General features: G+C 39.6%; 1 protein-coding gene across 1 annotated transcript in view; it reads right to left on the reverse strand.

The window, feature by feature from the left end:
* Positions 1-19,537, reverse strand: part of quob (quattro b) — a 29,208-nt gene extending 9,671 nt beyond the window's left edge. The window contains exons 1-9 of the mRNA XM_083938552.1: positions 19,330-19,537; positions 7,147-7,344; positions 4,571-6,107; positions 3,312-3,515; positions 2,359-2,482; positions 1,447-1,540; positions 978-1,064; positions 763-879; positions 65-163 (exon numbers count right to left, since the gene is read on the reverse strand). Coding sequence (XP_083794678.1) covers positions 65-163; positions 763-879; positions 978-1,064; positions 1,447-1,540; positions 2,359-2,482; positions 3,312-3,515; positions 4,571-6,107; positions 7,147-7,344; positions 19,330-19,332 — 2,463 coding nt within the window. The 5' untranslated portion in view covers positions 19,333-19,537. The remainder of the gene's footprint in view (positions 1-64; positions 164-762; positions 880-977; positions 1,065-1,446; positions 1,541-2,358; positions 2,483-3,311; positions 3,516-4,570; positions 6,108-7,146; positions 7,345-19,329) is intronic.
* Positions 19,538-20,121: the final 584 nt, after the last annotated feature.

Here is a 20,121-nt window from a genome sequence, read left to right on the forward strand (position 1 = left end):
TCTGACCTGCTCCAAAATGTGCGGTACACTACCTAACCTAACACTATGAACAAGTTTGTTTTACCTGGGCGGTATCTATCTTCTCGCTGCCATCCACTTTCTTGATAGCCTTCTGCAACAAGCTGTCTGCCCCTCGCAGGTCACTCATGAAAGAAACCAGTCTCTGAAATTAATTAAATGGAAGACTTTAGTGGAAGAGAATGAGAAAACAAATACATTGAAAAGAAACCAAGAGCTTTGAGGTGAAAAAACACTACATCTCGTTATGTTTTGTCTTCTTTCCTATCCAGTTAATCAAGTTCTGACCCTCTCAGATGTATCCTGAACCCCTGTTGTCAATGTCAAACTTTAGCTGCAGTTAAATTCTCTGATGTGCAAAACAGAAAAGTTTAGAGAGGAAGTTGGGTTTTGGATGTTCTCATTAAAATCATGCTGACATATTGTAAATCTTATCTTGACCTATAGCTCAGTATATATTGTATACACAATCAGCTTCTGGTAGTGGAGCTTAACAGTCAGTAATTCACGCTATAATGAATAGTGTAATTAATTATTTGGATAGTACTTTCCTTCTTTTGACCTTATCCTCCCTCAACTCAAAGACCAAAGCTTCATGTGACATTAAGAAACAACAGATAATAAATGTTTGGTGTGGGTGTGTGGAGTCATCCTCGGTGGGTGAACTTTGGTTGAACAGCAGTGTCCTCTGAATCTTAGGGTAGCTCCGCAGTTCTGTGGGGGATGTGAGTGAATATTCTGTACCTGATGAAACTGCAGCCAGTCCGTATGACTGTAAGTAAAGGTCCCTCCCAGGTCAGAGGTCAGCTGGGAAGCTTCAACTGTCTTATTGAGGGCTTTCATAGAAGTCACCATGTCCATCTTAGAGACAAACACAAAGGCAAGGTTAATCACTACTCATCTCTACTGTCAAAATCAAGAGAATGAAGGTGAACATGGCCGTGGTTTTCATTTCCGACCTGTATTCCTGGCTGTTTTTCAGGTCGAGGACAAGTGTCTTTATCCACCAGCATCACGATACTGTGGACAGCATGGAGAGCTTGCTCCTGTAGCAAACAGTCAGTAAATTAGACACATAACCATGAGCGTTCTGTATCACTGACCTCTTACAATTGACAAGATACTTTAGGTACAAAAGGTCTTCAGTGTTTGTTACAGTGTCTGTGATACAAATGGAAATTGCGCTCTCTGGTGCATTTCTTTACTTCTAACCAGTCAGAAACTTGCACTTAAAATGAACTTGTGTTACTCAGTGTTTGTGTTTCGTAAATTCAGACACACAATGACAAATCCATTAGTTTCCTTATCTGTGAATTAAGGAATGTAATAATTTGACACGCCTCAGCATCTGATGACATGGTGTGTGTGTTATGGCTGAATGCAGGCATTGTTGAATTGGACGTGTACATGCAGGTTTGTTGTTTTCACCTGGGCCATCAGCAGAGCTTTGTAGAGGTGAAATGAAGGAGGCTTATTCCTGGCATTGATGACCAAAGTCATTCCCAGCTCTTGAACTTCTTTCCTACGAAACGTTGAATCAAGTAAGGGCAAAGTGCAACTTGATCTCTTTATGAAGGGCATTTGTGTGATAAAAGGCTTTTTTTTACTGACAGGACTCTGCTTCTCAAACTTGTATTTATCTTTTTATAATCTCTCCAACACACCCACATACTCTTCTTCACACATCCTATTCCACACTTTGACACCTTCACGAACCCCTCTTAAAGGCCTCTTCTTAATTTACTGTTGTGTGAGCCTAGATCTGACATGGCTGCTAATTCTAGCAAGGCGCTGCATACCAGACAGTTGGCAGCCAGCCTGGCCAGAGACTGTTGTGGTATGGCTCTTTAGTGGGGACGGAGGAAGGCCAAGCTATCTAGAAGAGTGGCTTTTTGAACTTCAAAGACACCATTAAACCCAGTGTAAACAAAAAGCACTGTTAAAATGTTCACTAGTAGACCTTTGGGGAGGCGTATTTACACTCATCTGGCAGAGGGTCAGCACAGGTCAATGTTACTGCCAGATTATCTTAAAGGGAAAAGGGGGGAAAAATCCTTTCATAAAGTTGGAATATATTATTTTATTAGCTGTAAAACGGTAACTATACAAAGGTATGACCCAAAGGGGGTCAATTACTCTGGATGTTAAAGCATGCATAGTATTGTTCAAAGTCTGCTCTGGCCACGACATGGCATCTGCTGCCCTCTCATGGTCAAACCTCTTATTACATACTAGCAGACATTGGAGCTTGCTGGTCAAGTCAAGGGATCACCATCATCACTGGGCCTCCCAATTACAGATATTTGGTCATTTTAGATACAGAGATAACTGTTTCAGTACCTTGGTATGGAGTGTAAGTATAGCAGTAATTCACAGACATTGAAGGCTGACACAAGAGGGGACATCCACTCTTTTCTGCCACCATGGACCTCCACCACTGCCCTGCCTGTCCTGTCCCTGCTGCCTGAGGAAACAGAACAGAGAAGTTAGCATAGATGGAAGTTAGTGACGTCATTGTTGTGTGTCATTCAAAGTAGGGCAGGGTGATAATTCATTATGATGATTGAGCTTTCAATGGAATACACAATCATATTGTCTAAATTGAAGAAAAAACTTCTCAGAAAATGTTTTCTGAAATACCTGAAGAAACATTTGAAATCTGCAGTTTTGGTATTAAAATCAAACTTTACATTACAAAACAGTTCAATGTAATTAGCACCAACTGGATTAGATAAGCTGTGATTTCACATATGTGGGGATATTGTGATATATATATATATATATATATATATATATATTGTGATAAAAAGGTGAAAGAAGGAAGATATACTATATATATTTATACTGACAAAATTATATAAAAATGTTTGTTGTATATATTTTTCCATAACATTTCTATTGCAATGTTGAAAAAAACGTGTCTTGGTAATATTTTCATCATTTGGACCAAGCATTACATTCTGATCCTTATGTTCATTTTGCACTAGTTCTTAATAAAATGAGAAATTACTCAGTACCTTTCATTTGTCAAGTCTGCAATTCACCCAGGAATATACAAAAATAACTTTCTCTATGTGTTTTTTTCATATAGACTATATATCACCAGAAAAGCGTGCTATACCGTGATATACGTATATATGAGAGATATGAAAGGAAGATTTTGACCATATTGTCCAGCCCTAATTCAAAGTCCATTTTTTTGCCAGTACAGTATAACATAGTTTTGATAGTGACTTTTTGAGATACAGAAAACACACAGAATACATTTGGGTAAATGCTCAGAAATCAAGTACCTGGCAAACTAATAATGCCCAGCTCAAGCAGACCACCTATGCCTCTGAAACTTGGTTCCTGGGTTTGTGGAGGCTGAGAAGTGTCGAAACTTGCAGAAGGAAGTTGAACCTGAGGAGAAGATGGCTTTTCTATTTTTGATTTATGGAGTTGGGAGTCTGGTCCATCTGCAGTGGAGGGAGTTTCACTCCTACTTGACTGGGAGTCTGTGTGACAGTAAACACAAACAATAGAAAAAGCAAAAGAAAACGAAATAAATGAAATTATAATTGCCGTATTGTAAAAAATAAATAAATGTTTGTTTGTGTTTGTTTTGTTTCTTATACATTTTTTGTGTTCAATTAATCATACTGTCTCTTGAGGATCTAAGACAAAGCGAAAATTCCCTATAAACTGTCAACTTTCTCCAATTTCTATTCTGTCCAGAAACCCTTACCCGTTTATCCCAACAGTAATTATTCAGTTGTTCAACCGTAAACCTTACTAGTCCTCTATTAACATGGATGCAGCTGCAAAGCTGTGCAGAGACAGCCTTTAAACATTGGACATGGTTTCTGTAACAAAACACTGCAGTAGCCTGCCTTCTAAGCCTGTCTTTGATTTCAGACATCCTAATTGGCCTCTCCGTAGGGCCAACAAAGCCTCGCCTGTACTCTCTCTCTTTGCTGCTTTAATAGTCCATGACAAGCATGTCTCCAGTCAAGATCTCAACAGGCCCCTCTGAGGGCATGAGGGTACATGCCAGTGGGTGCAGGGGACACAGAAATCTCCTTTTTGCATGTCATGCTGTCTTTCTGCATTAGAGGAATGCTGTGCTCTTTCTTTTTACCCAACGGGTTCAGGCCCTCCCTTTGATTTGTGCAGCTTGCTATTTCCGTTCACTCCCTCAGTAATGGGAATAACTTGAATGTAGCCGTACAGCCGAAGAACCCAGACATCAGTGGGAGAAGATCATACTCAAGCCTAATCTTTGACCTTTGAACCCTCCTTCTAAAGAGCCTTTATGATCTCCAGTGGAGCAAATTCCCTCAAGCACACAAGGTCACAGTTGAGTTTCAGTCAGTCTGTTTGGCGTGAATGTTCAGTGGCCCTTTAAGCACTGAGCAACAGATCATAATAAATGTCTGCATGTTCAGTAATAACAATGTTCAAAGTTTGTGTGTAGGTGGGGGGTAAGAAGAAGAGAGGAAAGGAAAAGAGAAAGAAAGTTTGTATTAAAAAAAAAAAAAAGACGTTTGAACGTTCAGCCTACTCTGCTTACCTTTTTTATGGGACTTCAGTCTTTCCAGCTTCAGAGTCACCTGATCCAACATTTCATCTTTCTTACACTGCATTATGCTGGTGATTGTTTCAGGGCAGATGTCACTGTTGCTCCTGTTGTTGAGTTTATAGAGAAGCGGACTCCCTTTAGAAGTATCCGACACCGTGGACAGAGACCTAACCTTCATTTTTTGTTTCCCTGATGGTTTCACAACCTCCACCTTCTGATGTGGTTTAATGTCGCCATCTAATCCTGGATACATACAAGCATTATGTCCTGATTGGTGGGAAATAAGCTTCATATGAACTTTGTGACTATGGCTCAAACCAGGGGTTGATTTCAAAATCTTGGGTGATTCCTTCATGAGGTCTTCTGATTCAGAACTTGTCGGAAGGTCTTTCAGATGAGATGCAAAGTTTGCTGGTGTCGGTTCACAGCAGTGTCTGTATTGGCAGAGCTCATTACTTATCACAGGTTTATTACAGTGGTTAGAAACATTTCCAAGTTCGTCTCTTTGACCTTCAAATGCACCCTTGGATCTTAAGTCTCCCTCTTCACAACGGCCGACCTCCTCCAGGGCAGCCATGAGGTCTACACTCCCCCTCTCAAATGCAACTGGGTTTCTCAGTGCTGCCACGTATGAGTCTCTGTACCGACACTTCAAGTCTTGATCAGTGGGCTCCTGCCCCAGCCTTCTCTGGCTGCATGGTGTACAAGGCTCCTCTGCATACTGAAGGGTGCATCCACAAGGAACACTATGCCCAAGCGGTACAGGAGGCGGTGGTCTAACAGGTTTGAACAAAACTGAATTGGGTGGATTTGGATGGCTTTCTCTCTGTTTATCTACAAACTCCTTCCCTTTGGCAATATCCACCAGGTCTACATAATCGCCCTCAATCTCTCGATAGTTACGACTGTCCCAGGTATTTGGAGACACCCAACCCACAGGTTTGATCAAAGGTCTGGAGCATGATTTGGGAGTTCGTCTTTCATGATCCATTTTAACAAGTTTGGAAGAACAGTCCACAGGTCTCAAAGATGACGGCATCCTGTCTTTTGCAGGGGAAAAAATGGCTTCCATCGGGAGCGTGGCAGAGTGAAAAAGGGAGGGAACTGTGTTCTTTTTTGGCTCAGGTGGAACTTCTCGATAAGTTGGCATGATTTTTGGCTTGTCTAAAAACTCTGGAATGGCAATTTTAGCCCAGGGTAACTTGATCACTCCCTGATCTGTGCAAAGCAAGCAACGTGACAGAGGAGTTGCACAGCGTCCTTCATTAATGTCCTGCAGCCATTCCTCAGTGAAGATGCAGGGGTAGGAAGTCTCAGGGATGGGGGTCTCCTCAACTTCTCGACAACCTTCCTCCAGAAGAGTTTTGAGGACAACACGAGCTGCTTGCTCCCCGAAAGGTTCCACTTGTAGATAAAAGTCTCCAGGACGCAGCAGCAAAGGATTCACAGATGCTAACTGGATGACGGTTTTGTCATGGAGACACAAAGGCCAGCCCTCACAGCGGAAAACCACATCAGAGTATCCAGCCTAGTAAAAAACAAAAAGATGTAAAATAAATTCAGTTTGTAATTTCGGGTTAATTTGCTGTACTTTGCTACTTTTGGTATGTAGTTTTCTCAGTATTTCATTGATGTATTTTTTTTTTCATTTCTACGTAGTTTTCTTGCCTCCTATTTTAAGATTTTTGTCATCCACACAATGGGACCTTCTGAGCCTTAGTAATATCTAAATAAATATTGATATAAAATAAAATAATGTATTGTATGTCACTATTATTATTCCACTTCTTACTTTCAATCAGGGGATATGCATGCTCTAATTTTTGGAACAGTTTGGGGGATGTAAACAGGAAGTATGATGTTGACATGGAGTCAGTGAGAAATGCGTGGGCTACAACTTGAGCCCACATATTTTAGCCTGTATATGATTACATTTGGCAAATTGAAACCATTAGAAGTATGCCAGATTAGCTAGCCTTTTTTGCAATGAACGCAACAGAAGTACAGACATATCTCACTGGATTACTTCGAAGGGAAGTTCTGTATTCATAAGGAGCGTAATTTTCTGTAATTACTTAGCCGATATATGGATGTTTATTCACAATATAGTTATCCGGACATAAATTACATGAAAAGGATAGTCACACTGTATTTAGAAAATGCGCGTATCATATCTGTGTGTTTTATTATCACAATATTCTCTGTAAGAGAGGAGTAAAAAGTGTTTGAGCGCAGATGGATACAGTGCCTATATCCAAACATGTGCCATGTCTCATGGCTGTAATTAAAGAAAATGTGCCGCCACAAAGTAATACATCTGGGGACTCATCAATTTTCCAACACTGCTTTTCTAGTTTTTCTTTTTTATTATTATTATTATTATTAATTTTCAGAAGTTTAAAAAAAAAATTCACTTGAATGTTGTAAGGCAAAATGTGTAAATCACACTGAATAATATATTTTTTCATGTATTATCACAAAAAACAAAAAAACAAAAAAAGTGACTATTTCAAAAGGGTATCAAAACTTTGTATAGGCACTGTATACCGAGATGTATTGATACTCACACAGGCTGCCTGCTGGACACTCTCCAGCAGGTGTTTGGAGGGGATGAGGAAGTCCAGCAGACACTGTAGTGCATCACCGTGGTAACGTTCCTCAATGGTGCGAAACAGCTGGCTGAGGACGATGGGCGCTGTGGCCTCGAAAGGTGGGAAGAGGGCAGAGAGGGCACCCTGGATGGACGAGTCCAGAGATTCTGGGTTCTGGAAGACAAGAAGAGGTTTTGGTCAGTAAGATGAGGTTTGTATAGCTACATTATTTTTCATGAAGACTTTGAGACTAGCTTAAGTTTTGTCCAGGATCAATCTCAAGAGTAACAGCAAGAACAAATAAATAAATCAAAGTACATACACTTCTGTGCAAAAGTTTTAGGCAGGCGTGAAAAAAAATGCTGTTAAAGTATTAATAGTTTATTTTCATCAATTATCAAAATGCAGTGACTGAACAGAAGAGAAATCTAAATCAAATCAATATTTGGTGTGACCATCCTGCCTTCAAAACAGCATCGATTCTTCTCTGTACACTTGCACACAATGTTTGAAGGAGCTAGGCTCGTAGGTTGATTCAAACATCTATCTTTCTCCAAATCCATTTGCAAGAATGCAGCCCCAAACTTGCAAGGAACCTCCCCCTCCATGCTTCACTGTTTCTTGCAGACACTCATTACTGTACCGCTCTCCAGCCCTTCGACAAAAAACTGCCTTCGGCTACAGCCAAATATTTCAAATTTTGACTCAGCAGTCCAGAGACCCTGCTGCCATTTTTCTGTACCCCAGTTGCTATGTTTTTGTGCATAGTTGAGTCGCTTGGTCTTGATTCCACGTCGGAGGTTTGGCCTTTTGGCCACAACTCTTCCATGAAGACCACTTCTGGCCAGACTCCTCAGGACAGTAGATGGGTGTACCTGGGTCCCACTGGTTTCTGCCAGTCCTAGCTGATGGCACTGCTGGACATCTTCCAATTTTGAAGGGAAGTAAGTTTGATGTATTTGATGTATCTGCTGCACTAAGTTTCCTTGTCCAATCACTTTGTCTACGATCCTTAACGTTGCCCGTTTCTTTGTTCTTCTTCAAAAGAAACCCCAGTCTGCTTTTCAAATGTGTGTTTGGAGAGACCTTGCTGATGCAGTATAACAACTTTGTCTGTCAAAGCCAAGGGACCTCAAACACACCCTAAAACTAGAAGAAAACACTATAACAACTGACTGGAAGAAACCAGCTGTGCATGTGAAGGCTGAACAGAACATCAATGTCAGAGCATAAATAAAGGAGTGGTGTGATCTGTAAATTCTTTTCAAATGACAATTGTATTGACGTTTCAAAATTCAAGACACATGAATCATAAAACAGGCAGAATAAATCTTCCCTTACAGAATATCATGTCTCATATCATTTAAACAGCTGTCCCCAACTGAAATCCTGGCATTGCAGTAACTAATTGTGGTTTAAATATTAATTGAATGGCCATTTTAATCACACCTGTTGCAAGTTTCAGATAAATTTCCGTGGAAAAAATTTCACTTGCAAATGTCCATTCTAACATGGATTTATTTGAAGAAGGTCCACATGGCTAATATGTGTCAAGAACAAATGTTCTGCAAATGCAAAATGAAAGGGCAAATATTTGACGTGGTCTTTTACCCCTCACTGTGCTCATTTGGAATCCCTCAAAATAGTTTTTCTGTTTTAAAGTCAGGAACAAAAAATGAAGGAGAAGTGATCACCTTTCTACATGAGAGCACTTTTTGGATCAGTTTATTATTACTGGGCTTACTTGTATCTGTAAAGGCATGTAATCACTAAAAAAACTAAAAGCCTGCAGGTAAATAAAAAAACTTATCATCTTCACATTTAGGTAGAGGTATTTCGGTTCAGCCAACAAAAGCTTCTTAAGTCTGGCCTCCATCAGTATGTGCAATTTGTTTCATGTCTGGCCAGGATATGCTTAATTTAAACTGGTATATTTGTATGCACCAGCTGCGCAATGGGTGACGTCCAGCTAAACACACAGAAACTTTAAAGATGAAAGGAAAGGAGGCCATCTTTAAAGCATCTTTGGTGAACCAACCAGACGGCATAAATTCTAGGTGGTGATGATTTGAGTTGTGAGGGCTGTTAACGTAGATTATTAAAACAGCCAGGCATTTAATGCAATCTTGTTGAGCACAGTAAAAACTAGATATACTATTATATAGGAGCCTCAGTGAAATTATTTCTGGGCTTAATTTGGTTGTAAATTGTCACATGAATCAAACAATTACTTTACAGCTCTTTCTTTTTTTTATTTAACCTTTACAACAGGTTGTCATTCTAACATAAACACATTCGCAGTGTTTTGCAGGTATAATGTTGAGCAAGCTAACAATTTGCTAATTAGCACAAAAAGAGATGGGCTCATTGAATGTCATAATATTGCAGTTATTTTATTTTGTAAAATCCAATGTGTGTGTCTTGTGTTTCTTTTGGCATTATAGCCAATATATTGAGAAATTTTAATAGAAAACAAAAAATGAGCCTCATGGTGACTTTACTGGAAAAGTCAGGGGTATATGGTCTGGTAATAGAAAGGTAAATCTGTTTGATATACCTTTAACAGTCTCAATCCTACAGTATATGATTTTCATTCTAATTTAGCACCTGTAAAGTGGGTTGATCTACAGCTGTTTTCTTTCATTCACGTACAATACAGTCTAATAAATGTCTCTTGGTAATGAAAATAAAATAAATAACATTCAGTTAAAAATAAGGACTTCACGCTTACTCTGGATCTGGACATGCCTTAGCCGCTAACCACAGCAGGCGTGCTATTCATGCAATCAGTTCACAGTACCCTGCTGTGTCAATCTCCCAGCCCCACAAAGGAGTCTTTTTTTAGCCGATCTCCTCATTTAGCTTGATGGCCTAACCAGGACCAGAGACCGCCCCAGGGTAAACAAAAGTGCAGCAGCTTCAAAGACCCCACACTGGTTAGCACTGGGACTGTGCTGACTGCCTATGGGAGCACCTTGGACAGTCATGAAACATGGGGAACAAAGGTCACAAAGCTGATTTATGATTCACGGAATAATTCAGTAAATCATTTAACTAAATCAATCAAATTTGATTGTACGATTCAGTTTAGTGTTTGCACCCAGGAAAAATGCTTTTTGTTTGTCACGGAACCACAATTATTTCTTGCAAATAAATAATAGAAAATAAATGTTTTTTTCTCGTAAAATCTTGTAAATCTAGGATTCTTCCTGAAATATTATCCCCTCCCCTGTCTCTGTAGTTGACCAGTGAAATAACAAATTGACGATCAACAGCATTACATGCAAGATGTTGGAGGTAAATCAATATCAATATTTGACCACATAAATGTATGCTGAGCCTTTCTATCTCCTGTAGACACTGAATGTCCTTAGTAGAAAAGAATGCTTCCTTTTTCTGATTGTTCACATCTGTCACAATAGATTAGGAAATGGAGAGCAGAATACTTTCGAGACTGGTTCTTGAATGGTAATGCATCACAGCTGTTTGCGACTGACTGCAGTCTTTCAGCTTTGGTTCTACTGTATTTCGACAAACCAGAGATCGTATGTAATACGACAGAGCCCTCTGAAGTCACCGTACTGGGCTGAGACATTCAATGTCCCTATATGTTTTTTTGATTAAGTGGAGTATTTGACTTTCAGTTTTTTTTTAAGCTTCCATAAAATTACTAGACTGTGTCGACTCTTCTGTATCCTGACTTTGAAACAATCCTTTAATGAAATTCAACCTTTAACAAAAATATTAGTGATCTGATTCATTTCGAGATTTAACTCTGCTTTTTTAAAACTCTGGCTTAAATGAGAAATGCTTACGCCTGGATAAACTTCTTGCCAAACAAAGTTGACTAGACCTGCGAGCAGGTATCAAAGGGGTCCAAGCCCCCCGTGCAACTCGGAGCTGGCGGCCTGCAGAGGCGATGCAATTCAGACCCACAGGTCCATGGGAACAACACAAGTCGCAGCTTGAACGCAGCATAGATTGTAGTTTGAAAAAGAAAGTGTAGGTATTTTAGTTAGAGAAATCTATATTTGCAATGTACATTATGGAAGTTAGAGGCCAAAAAGCTTTTTCTGAAAGTTTTGTTTCCATAACTTTTACGGTTAATGCTCCGGTATGAGGGATTTTCAAAACAGAGCCACCTCCTGGATGACTGATGTCATATTCAAAGCCTCAGACAACATCAGAAACTATCGTTCTAAGTTTCTTGTTAATCTGACTTATAATTGCTAAGATATGATGAACTCTGCATTGGTTGGTGTACAATTTTGCAGAAGGTCTCAGTAAGACATAGGAAACAAGATTACCAGGTTTTGTGTCAATCCGACACAATTTGACGAAGATACGCAGCATTTCCTGTTTTGACTGTAATCTACAGGAAGTTGTTCCTTTATAACCTCTGCATTTATAAGAGTATCGAAATTAAATAGTTTTACTTTCATGCGGTTGGTCAGGACCCTCAAACATTACGTGTACTAAGTTTTATCTTGATCGGACACTTGGCCTAGGAGTTTGAAAAAGTAGCTTTTGCATACATCGTAATCCTGCAAAAAAAGACAAGGAGAAAATGGGCGTGGCCTATATCCAGAGATTCACTTACCGTCAGGGAACGCCTGAATGTAATAAATTTGCATGTGCGAGGTACAATGTGGGAGTTACAGGCAAAAACATGTTCAACTTGATTAAAGCGCCACCTGATTGTGAACGTGTCATTTTTCTTGTCTGCCGTACGTGCATGGGTCTTAACTAAAGTTCAAAGTTTCACCTTCATAACTTGTATGGTGCAGGCTGCAGTATGAGCGTTAACGATGGAAAAAATAAATAATAAATAGAAATCATTATGAAAACAATAGGGTTCCCAGCACTTCTGGTACCGGGATATAATGCGGCTCCTAGCCCCCAAAAAGCTTGAGATGTTTCCCTCGACTGGAACTTCTATCTGATTTGACCCGTCATATTCATATGAGTGAGACCCTTGAGATTTTACTAAGCATTGCTTAGCTCACAGTTCAGACAGGCTAGCCAAATGAACTGAGGGTAGGGAAAGTATGCTGTTGTGAGTACTTCTGTATCTCATAACGTCTGACAAACAACTTGCCAGACAGGCCTGATCTGTGGAAGCTTCAGCTGGAATTCTTCTGACTCAAAGCTAAATGTGTCCTGAGTAGGCATTTTTGGTTTGGTATTTGAAAGCAATCATTTAATCATAATCATGAGTTAGCTAAGTCATTTTTGGATTTTGGATCTTAAAACATGTCACAACTTAAATTCACATTTATATTCACAGTCTCTCTGGACAACACAGGGTTATGCATCTGACACCCTGACTCACAAACATCGTCTGCAATTACACATGGAAAACTCACTTACTTCATCTACTCTATTATAGTCCTCATGATTTAGATTTCTCTCATTCTGCGTGTTGTACAGCCCATTATTGATTCCCATGACCTACTTTTTCAAGGTATTTGTTCGTTCCCACCCAACATCATAGCTCTCCGAATTCATAGTAGCAATAGTGGGCTAGTTTGGGTACTCAGTGGAGGTGAAGAAGCTGTGCACACCACATGAAAAAGTGATGTCAAAGCATACCCTCTATAACAGCCAGGGATACACTTAATGTTCTGAGATGTATCCTGGAGTTTCTTGGTCTTTTCATGCAATCCCCCTTCAACTCATCACACCCAAAGTAGTGTATAAACAGCTCACACATTTAAGGGGGACTTTAGCTCATTTTCAGATTCATACTTGTATTTTGGTATGCTATAATGTTTTTTTAAAAAAAACAGAATTTTTTCATGCTGTCTGTCTGAAATGCTCCATTTTAGCACCTGTCTCTTTAAGCTCCCCTCCAGAAAACCCCCTGTCTGCTCTGATTGGTCAGTCTTTTCCCAGTCCTTTCCCTACATCTGCACTCTCTGTATCTCTGCACCATCATTGCAGCTGGGGAATGACCGTAATGGCAATGTAGCAGCACTTTCTACCTATATATAGTATAATTGTGACATCACAATTGTACAGAAGTCCTGACTGCTTTTTCAAAGGCACAGTATCTGAATATGCGCTGTATGCATTTCTCCGTAGATTTAGCAGTTTGATACTTTCACAGTATTTATATAGCACCTCAACATGCTTTATAATAAAAAAAAGATGTGGAAATCTCACTTTCTACAATATGGTATCTTTAAAGTGTGCAGGAGGTCTGCATTGTACCATCAAACATTTAGTCTCTCTGTTATCTGCACAGCAGCCATTAAACAGTTCCTCCCATTACAAAAACTCCTGGTTAACAGCAATTTGTCCAGTCTTATGTGAGCTCCCACTTCTCTCCATTCTTATGGTAACATTTTTCTTAACTATATAGTACACGTCCAGCTCTTGTTTCCTTCTGTTGAAAGAAAAATAATTGCTACATCATTTTCCAAAGTACTTTTACTCCCACAATGAGCCAGCGAGGGGTGTTCAATCAAGCTTAAATCCTGAACCTTTATCTTTGCCTGTAGAGACAGTGGGGTTTGATCAATGTCCAGCTGACGACCAAATTCCTCCACCGCCTCCTCTACACATTCAACACAAGGGGATTCCCTCTCTGCCCTATATTGTCAAGTGCAGTCTGTAATTTGACTAGAAATAGCTTCAGTCTTCAACAAAGACCATTGTTTGCCCTGAACTGGCATGCTAGTTTGGACAACAGGCATCTCTCTTTATCTTGTACATTCTTCAGACCCCCTGGGATTTTTGCAGTGTTGAGTACTGAGCAGATAATTACAGGTTTCCTCCACATTGCCCTGGGCCTTGGCCAAAGAAAGTCAGGACCCAGATTTGAGCCAAAGTATAAACAAGCTGTCAAGGTGTGTAATGCATAATGTCAACATGTGTCATGGCTCAAAAGATTAGAGCAGGTAAGCTGACCAGAATGTGATTTTAGATAGGATTAACTTCAACTAAATGGACGCAGCTCCTGATGCGACTTGCTCACAGGATTTGTTGATTTCTCTGTCTTGACTGGTCATCACATTTTACTTTAAATCCTCATAAGAAATGAAGTGTCACTGCACCTCCGGGCTAAACCCAAAACATAAACAGAAGTGACAGGTGAGTCAAGACCTGCCAGTAAATCCTTAAGACTACCTGAGTTTTGCACGTACAGACATGCCGATGTGTCCAAGAATCTCGGTTGACACACCACCAACTCAGCCATGGAATATGACACCTAACCACAAGAAAAATTAGGAAATATATAGAAGACAAGGTAATTGGTAGCTTATTACTATTATTACTTTCACACTAAACCTGAAAGTAGGAAGATGCAGAGCAATCATAATTAAGATCACAGTCTCAGTCATATCACAATCAAAACCATGTCACCATGTAATCTCTCAGCCCTGTCCTCCACTTTTTCCTCCTTAAAAATTCAGTATCTCATATTTGGCAGTGAGACAGTGCTGTATTTGTGTTAGATCCTCTCTTGTTAAACGCAGCAGGGGGGGGGGGGACTCCATTCTGCTTAGCCATCTTAAATCATTTTAACCAGTAAAACAAAAAAAAGCTCCCTGCAAGATAAACCCTGAGATAATTTCTTACTGCTGCCAGAAGTAAACATGGTGTGTGGCCGTTATCAGACCTTTAATCTGGCTGAGTCCCTATTATTCATTCATTTTGTAGTTTGTAAGAAGTCAAGTTATGTTTGTAAAGTGAAGAGGCCACATTAATAGTGTGTCAGATTTCTGGTTTGGCCTTCTTTTTTTTTCTCAAATCGCAATAGATCCAATTATTTAAAACCAGCCCGTCTCTACAGTTATCTATGAGGCTGACTCACTAATCCACCCTGAATCTGTAAATAATGAATTTATGAATGTCTGGCTTGTTATATTCTACCATGTAACTCAGAAGATTCAAAACAATATATTTTAGGACAATCGACCTTGTGTTTTAAAACCGACATAAATCACTGCTGTCATCTCTTTTGAAATCAAACACTGACTCACAGCCACCCTTCATGGCAACCACGTGTTGTGAAATGTAACATTTGAAAAAAAAAGGGCTCTGAGACAATGCCTCCTATCTAGAAGTAGATCTAACACAGATCTACTTCTGTTTTGGATGCACAAAAGGACTGATTACCTCCTTCCCTGTTATGCCAGGTAAGCAGTCCTTAGTATTACAGGATCAGACAGGTGTATGGTTTAAAAAGTTGCCCAATGCCTGATGAGGTGATGATAAGGTAGTATCATGTGTAGCATGATGTGTAGTAGAGATAGATGTGGCTTTAAGACATAAAATCTCAAAAGATAGAGTCCCCAATCTTAATTAAAAAAAAACTAAAACTGACGTGTAAAAACCGAAGAAAATATATTTATATTATCTTTTTTTCTAGGAATGTCACCATGTCTGATTTTATAAAGAAGACTCCCATTTAACATGACAAAACAAAGTCTCCTGGATCTCAGCTCATTTCCCAAAGCTTACATTCTGGCAAACTATCAGGAAATAAAATGCTTTGTTTTTGGAGAATGCAAAACACCATGATAGCTCCACCCCATAATGTTACAATGGCCAAGAAATTGAAACAAGTAAATGGGGGTCTTGTGAAAACCTTTAACCATTAACACAAGGGATTTCTTGATTGCTCAGCAGGTGAGTGTGTTTATAAGGAGCGTATAAAACACTCACAACTGCTGCTCTTCATTCTTGAGCTTTGCAAACAAGTGCAAGACTCCAAACTGAGTTAAAGAGAGCACAGCAATCTACATGGCATACAAACTAAAGGTCTTATCCTTCAGTAAATGCTGCCTCATCATGCAGGGTGTCACCTCAGATTTGCCAAAAAGATCTGATTAAAGTTGTTCAGCTGGTTTTGATTTAAGCAAGCAAAAACGTATTCGTATGATATGAGACTGGTGTGTTATGATCACTGAACCAGACAACAACAAAGTGAATTTTAAACAAAGTCTGGGAAGGAAATGAGAGTGATTGTGTTTCTAAAGACAATGCATGCTGAAAGCGGACTCAGAGACAGCCTATTGCTGCACAGACATTTTCCCCCAAACACTTGGCAATGGCTTTGTTTTCAAAACACACTACACAGCCTCTGTTGAGTTTGACCCAATTTTTGTGATAGAGAGATAATAAACACAGTAAAAATATGGTTTACAGCTCTATCACAGCTCTCAGAAACTCAACATGCTGATGGAAGTATGATAGAAATAATTTGGCTCAAACGAGGGCAGATGTCTGCAGTTATACATATTTTCTCTATAAATCATATTGGTTTATTGTTTAGATTTTCCTTCTCTGCCTCTTCAGAAATTTGGCAAAGTCACAGAAAGTGAAGTAGCGGGCAGGGCAGGTTATTTGTCTGCCAAACAGAGCACAGACGATAGTATCGTAAAGATGTGATGACTTTTTAAAGGGAGGGGAGGGAGCTACTGATGACTGTCTGTTCCATGGCTGTTAAAAAAGAGACACAGCTGTGACTCTGTGCTAGGCCAGCACATACGTATATGGTCATCAAAATCTGGATGCTCCAACACAGGGTGTCCAAAGAGTTTCCAACGGGTAATAGATTAAGGTATGTGCATGCATACTCTAAATTAAATGGAAAAATGCACTGTGACTGATGAGCATATATGGCTGATGATGTGGAACAGATATGTGAAAGTGTGTAGATGTTGCTGTCAGTTATCAATAGACTTAAAGTTGCTATAAGAAATCTATGCATATTAAAGGTTCCATTTTATGCACATGTTTAGGTTAATACTTGTATTTTGGCTTTCTGCTAGAACATATTTTCCATGTTATAATATTCAAAAACACATTGTTTTTTTCATAGTGTCTGTCTGATTATACCTGTATTCACGCTCCTTGGTAGAGCTCCTATCTCTTTAAGCTCCCCTCAAGAAAAAGCCCAGTATGCTCTGATTGGTCAGTGTTTCTGTGTCTTCACATCTGTTCTCTCTGTGTCTGCAGCGTCATCGCAGCCAGGGAATGAATGTAACTTCAGTGTAGCAGCACCTCGATCTGCCTTATCATCAATCTCACTCTTTACAATATTGGACCTCTAACAATAGGTCAGTTGACTACAGATGTTTGAAAGGTGGTCACTTGACAAACTGACAAACTCACAGAGAATCATTACCTCTCTCTCCAGTTCTCCTTGGCTCTACTGAGCATTTTAGCATCTTTCAGCTCATTGTTTTACATCCGCTACAAAACTGATTTTTATTTTTTTATTTTTAGATGCAGCTAGCTGGTAGTTAAAAAAAAACAAAAAAAACATTGATAGACCAACAGTATTGTACTCTACTTGCTCAGCACCAAACAGCATAAAGACAAGGTAAGCGACTAGCTGGTTAACTTATTTTTAGAATAGATTTTAGCAGTGAAGGAGCCTGATATATTTTTTTCCCAGGAGTTATTGAAGAGCAAAACGGAGATTAAATATTGGACTTACATTTATCAGATGGACACAAAGACCAAATTCATGCGAATGTTGCTCTCAATGCTGTATTTGTAAACATGTATGCAAAAATTAGTTAAAGCAGGTTTTAAAAGATCATCTCCTTGGTAGGAAAAACAAAATTTAAAAGCTATATCTGACATTCTTCTTAAATAACCTATGCTAATGACAGTTGGCACAGGAAAACATCCTAGGCTCAGACTAAACATGTTTTGGCAAGAGTAAATCTAAAAACCAGGAGCAAATTTCACACAGGTTGAATGGATGATTTGCATTAACTTTGAATAGACTTTAAATTCTGCAACAGACGCTAACACTGAAAAATACTACCTCTCAAAATATTTACTGTACAATGAATGAAACACATGCTGCTGTACGGCCTTAAGAAGAAGTTACTTGACCTTGCTGGTAAATGAATGATTATTGGCTGTCCTTGTAACACAGTAACTCATGTGAAGACAAATACAATTCACACCAGCAAGCCAGGGCTCTGGGTAATGTACTATTACTGAGTGTTTACCCAAGATTGAAACTCCCGGTCATGCACGGTGCAGTCATCTAATAATTTAGACTGTGCCGGTTCATGAGTGGCTGTTGGAGGGTGGTCACAAAAGACAACATCAATCATGCAAGAAGTAAAACAAACAGCTAGGGCTATAAAAGCTGGTCAAACAAGTGCTGCAGCACATGTGAAGGGAGGACAAAGTACAGTGGTGGCCATGATGAGGAGCCAAGTCTGTACTCCTTTAATCATCCTTCCTTCCTGCTCTCTGCAAAGCTATCATTTATCTGGCATGCTTGGACAGATTTCCATAAAAAGAAGAAAAGTACAATGAATACATAGAGAGCTGAGTATTAGAGAGGATATGCTAAATGTGCATTGTTATGATCTCTATCCAACTCTTTATCTGCATTTATTTGACGCTTGTCACAGCAGCAACAACCAGTAGATAAAAGTTAAAAGAAGCCGCATCCTCCCCAAAACCCATCGTTAAACATGTGCCCATCTTGTAGCTCACTCTTTGTCGTTATTTAGTTCCTGTTGTGACCAGGATAAGATGGGTCCTCTCAAGTTGTAAAAAAGACCTGGGGGCTTGAACTTTTTTAAAGTGTCCAACACTGTACTGGAGAATTCCATTATATGTGCATGAAAAGTAGTCAAATAATTTGTACTCCAAAACTCTCTCCACTCACTGAAATATGTGTGCCATCAGCATCAATTAAGTCCTAATCAAAGGACTTAAAGATGCAAAACAAAAGACAATGTGCCTCTCTCTGTCACTCACTCTTTGTCAGTGTGCACACACTTAAAAAGCTTGAGATGCCGTAGGCCGTCGATGTAAAATGGTCCCACCAACTGTGCTCAGGATAACAAAAAGGTTTGAAGAGTGCAGTTACATTAGCATTGTATGTCACAAAGACAGAAAGAGAAGCAATAGCATCAATACTGTGCACAATGTCATTCAACTGAAAAGAAAAATGGTAAAAGCATATAAAGTGCATCAGTTACAATGCTTCAAACTTTAGTCACACATGACTGGAAAAGCCACGAGAAAAAAACAAAGTCACTTGTCCAAAACAGAGGCTCACGCTCTCAGTTTCTGGGTCAGTGGAGCACTTTAACTCTTAAATCAAAGAGTAACAACCGGCAAGAAAGACAAGCAGGAGTAAAAACTGGTGCTATTGTGATGTTACTTTACCATCTTTGCTGAAGTTTCCCCTCTACAAGGCAGAACACTTTTTCATTGTTGGTCCTGATAATCCTCTCCAGACAGCCTCCCTTGGCTCTTTGCTGAGAGACTTGCCATGTTTAGAGCATCAACAATAGAAGTCGACTGAAGTAACTCCACATGATACTGAGTTGTCTTGATCGAAAAAATAACCAAAGTCATTTCCATTCTTCTTGGACTTTCCACAAGTCTTAATGTGTAGCACAGAGAGCACCAAATCGTCAGACTGCCTGTTGATCCTAACTTCTCTTTCACTTCGGCTACTCTGAGTGTTCGGGGGTGAAAGAGAGAGAGAGAAAGAGAGAGAGGGAGAGAGAGAGTGAGAGAAGGAGGGAGAAAGAGTGTCTGAAAAGGGGAGGAGAAAAGCTTTCCCTTTCAGAGGAAATCCCCCTCAAGGCTTTTCAGTTTCTTCGCTCTCTCGCAGGCTTTATCACATACCCGAGCACACCCACAGACACAATATCCCACAAATGGATACACAAAAGCATGCCAGCCTGCACAGACACTGTGTGTTACTGTATGTAATGTAAGAGTTTAAACATTCCTACATCCTATTTTGTCATGCATATAAACACATGGATGCATATGCACTTCCAGCCCCTCTTTTGTGGCCCCTCTTTTTTCTATTTTAATCACTAGGAGCTTTTAAAAGGCTAAGTCAGTCTTTCTCCTCTCTCATGTCCCTCCTGGACCTCTACTGTCTGCTCCAGGCTTTCTCATTTCCTTTCTTAAGCAATTGTCTTCCGGCAGACTGCCCAGCAG

Source organism: Echiichthys vipera (assembly GCF_963691815.1).
Source record: "Echiichthys vipera genome assembly, chromosome: X".
NCBI lineage: Eukaryota > Metazoa > Chordata > Actinopteri > Perciformes > Trachinidae > Echiichthys > Echiichthys vipera.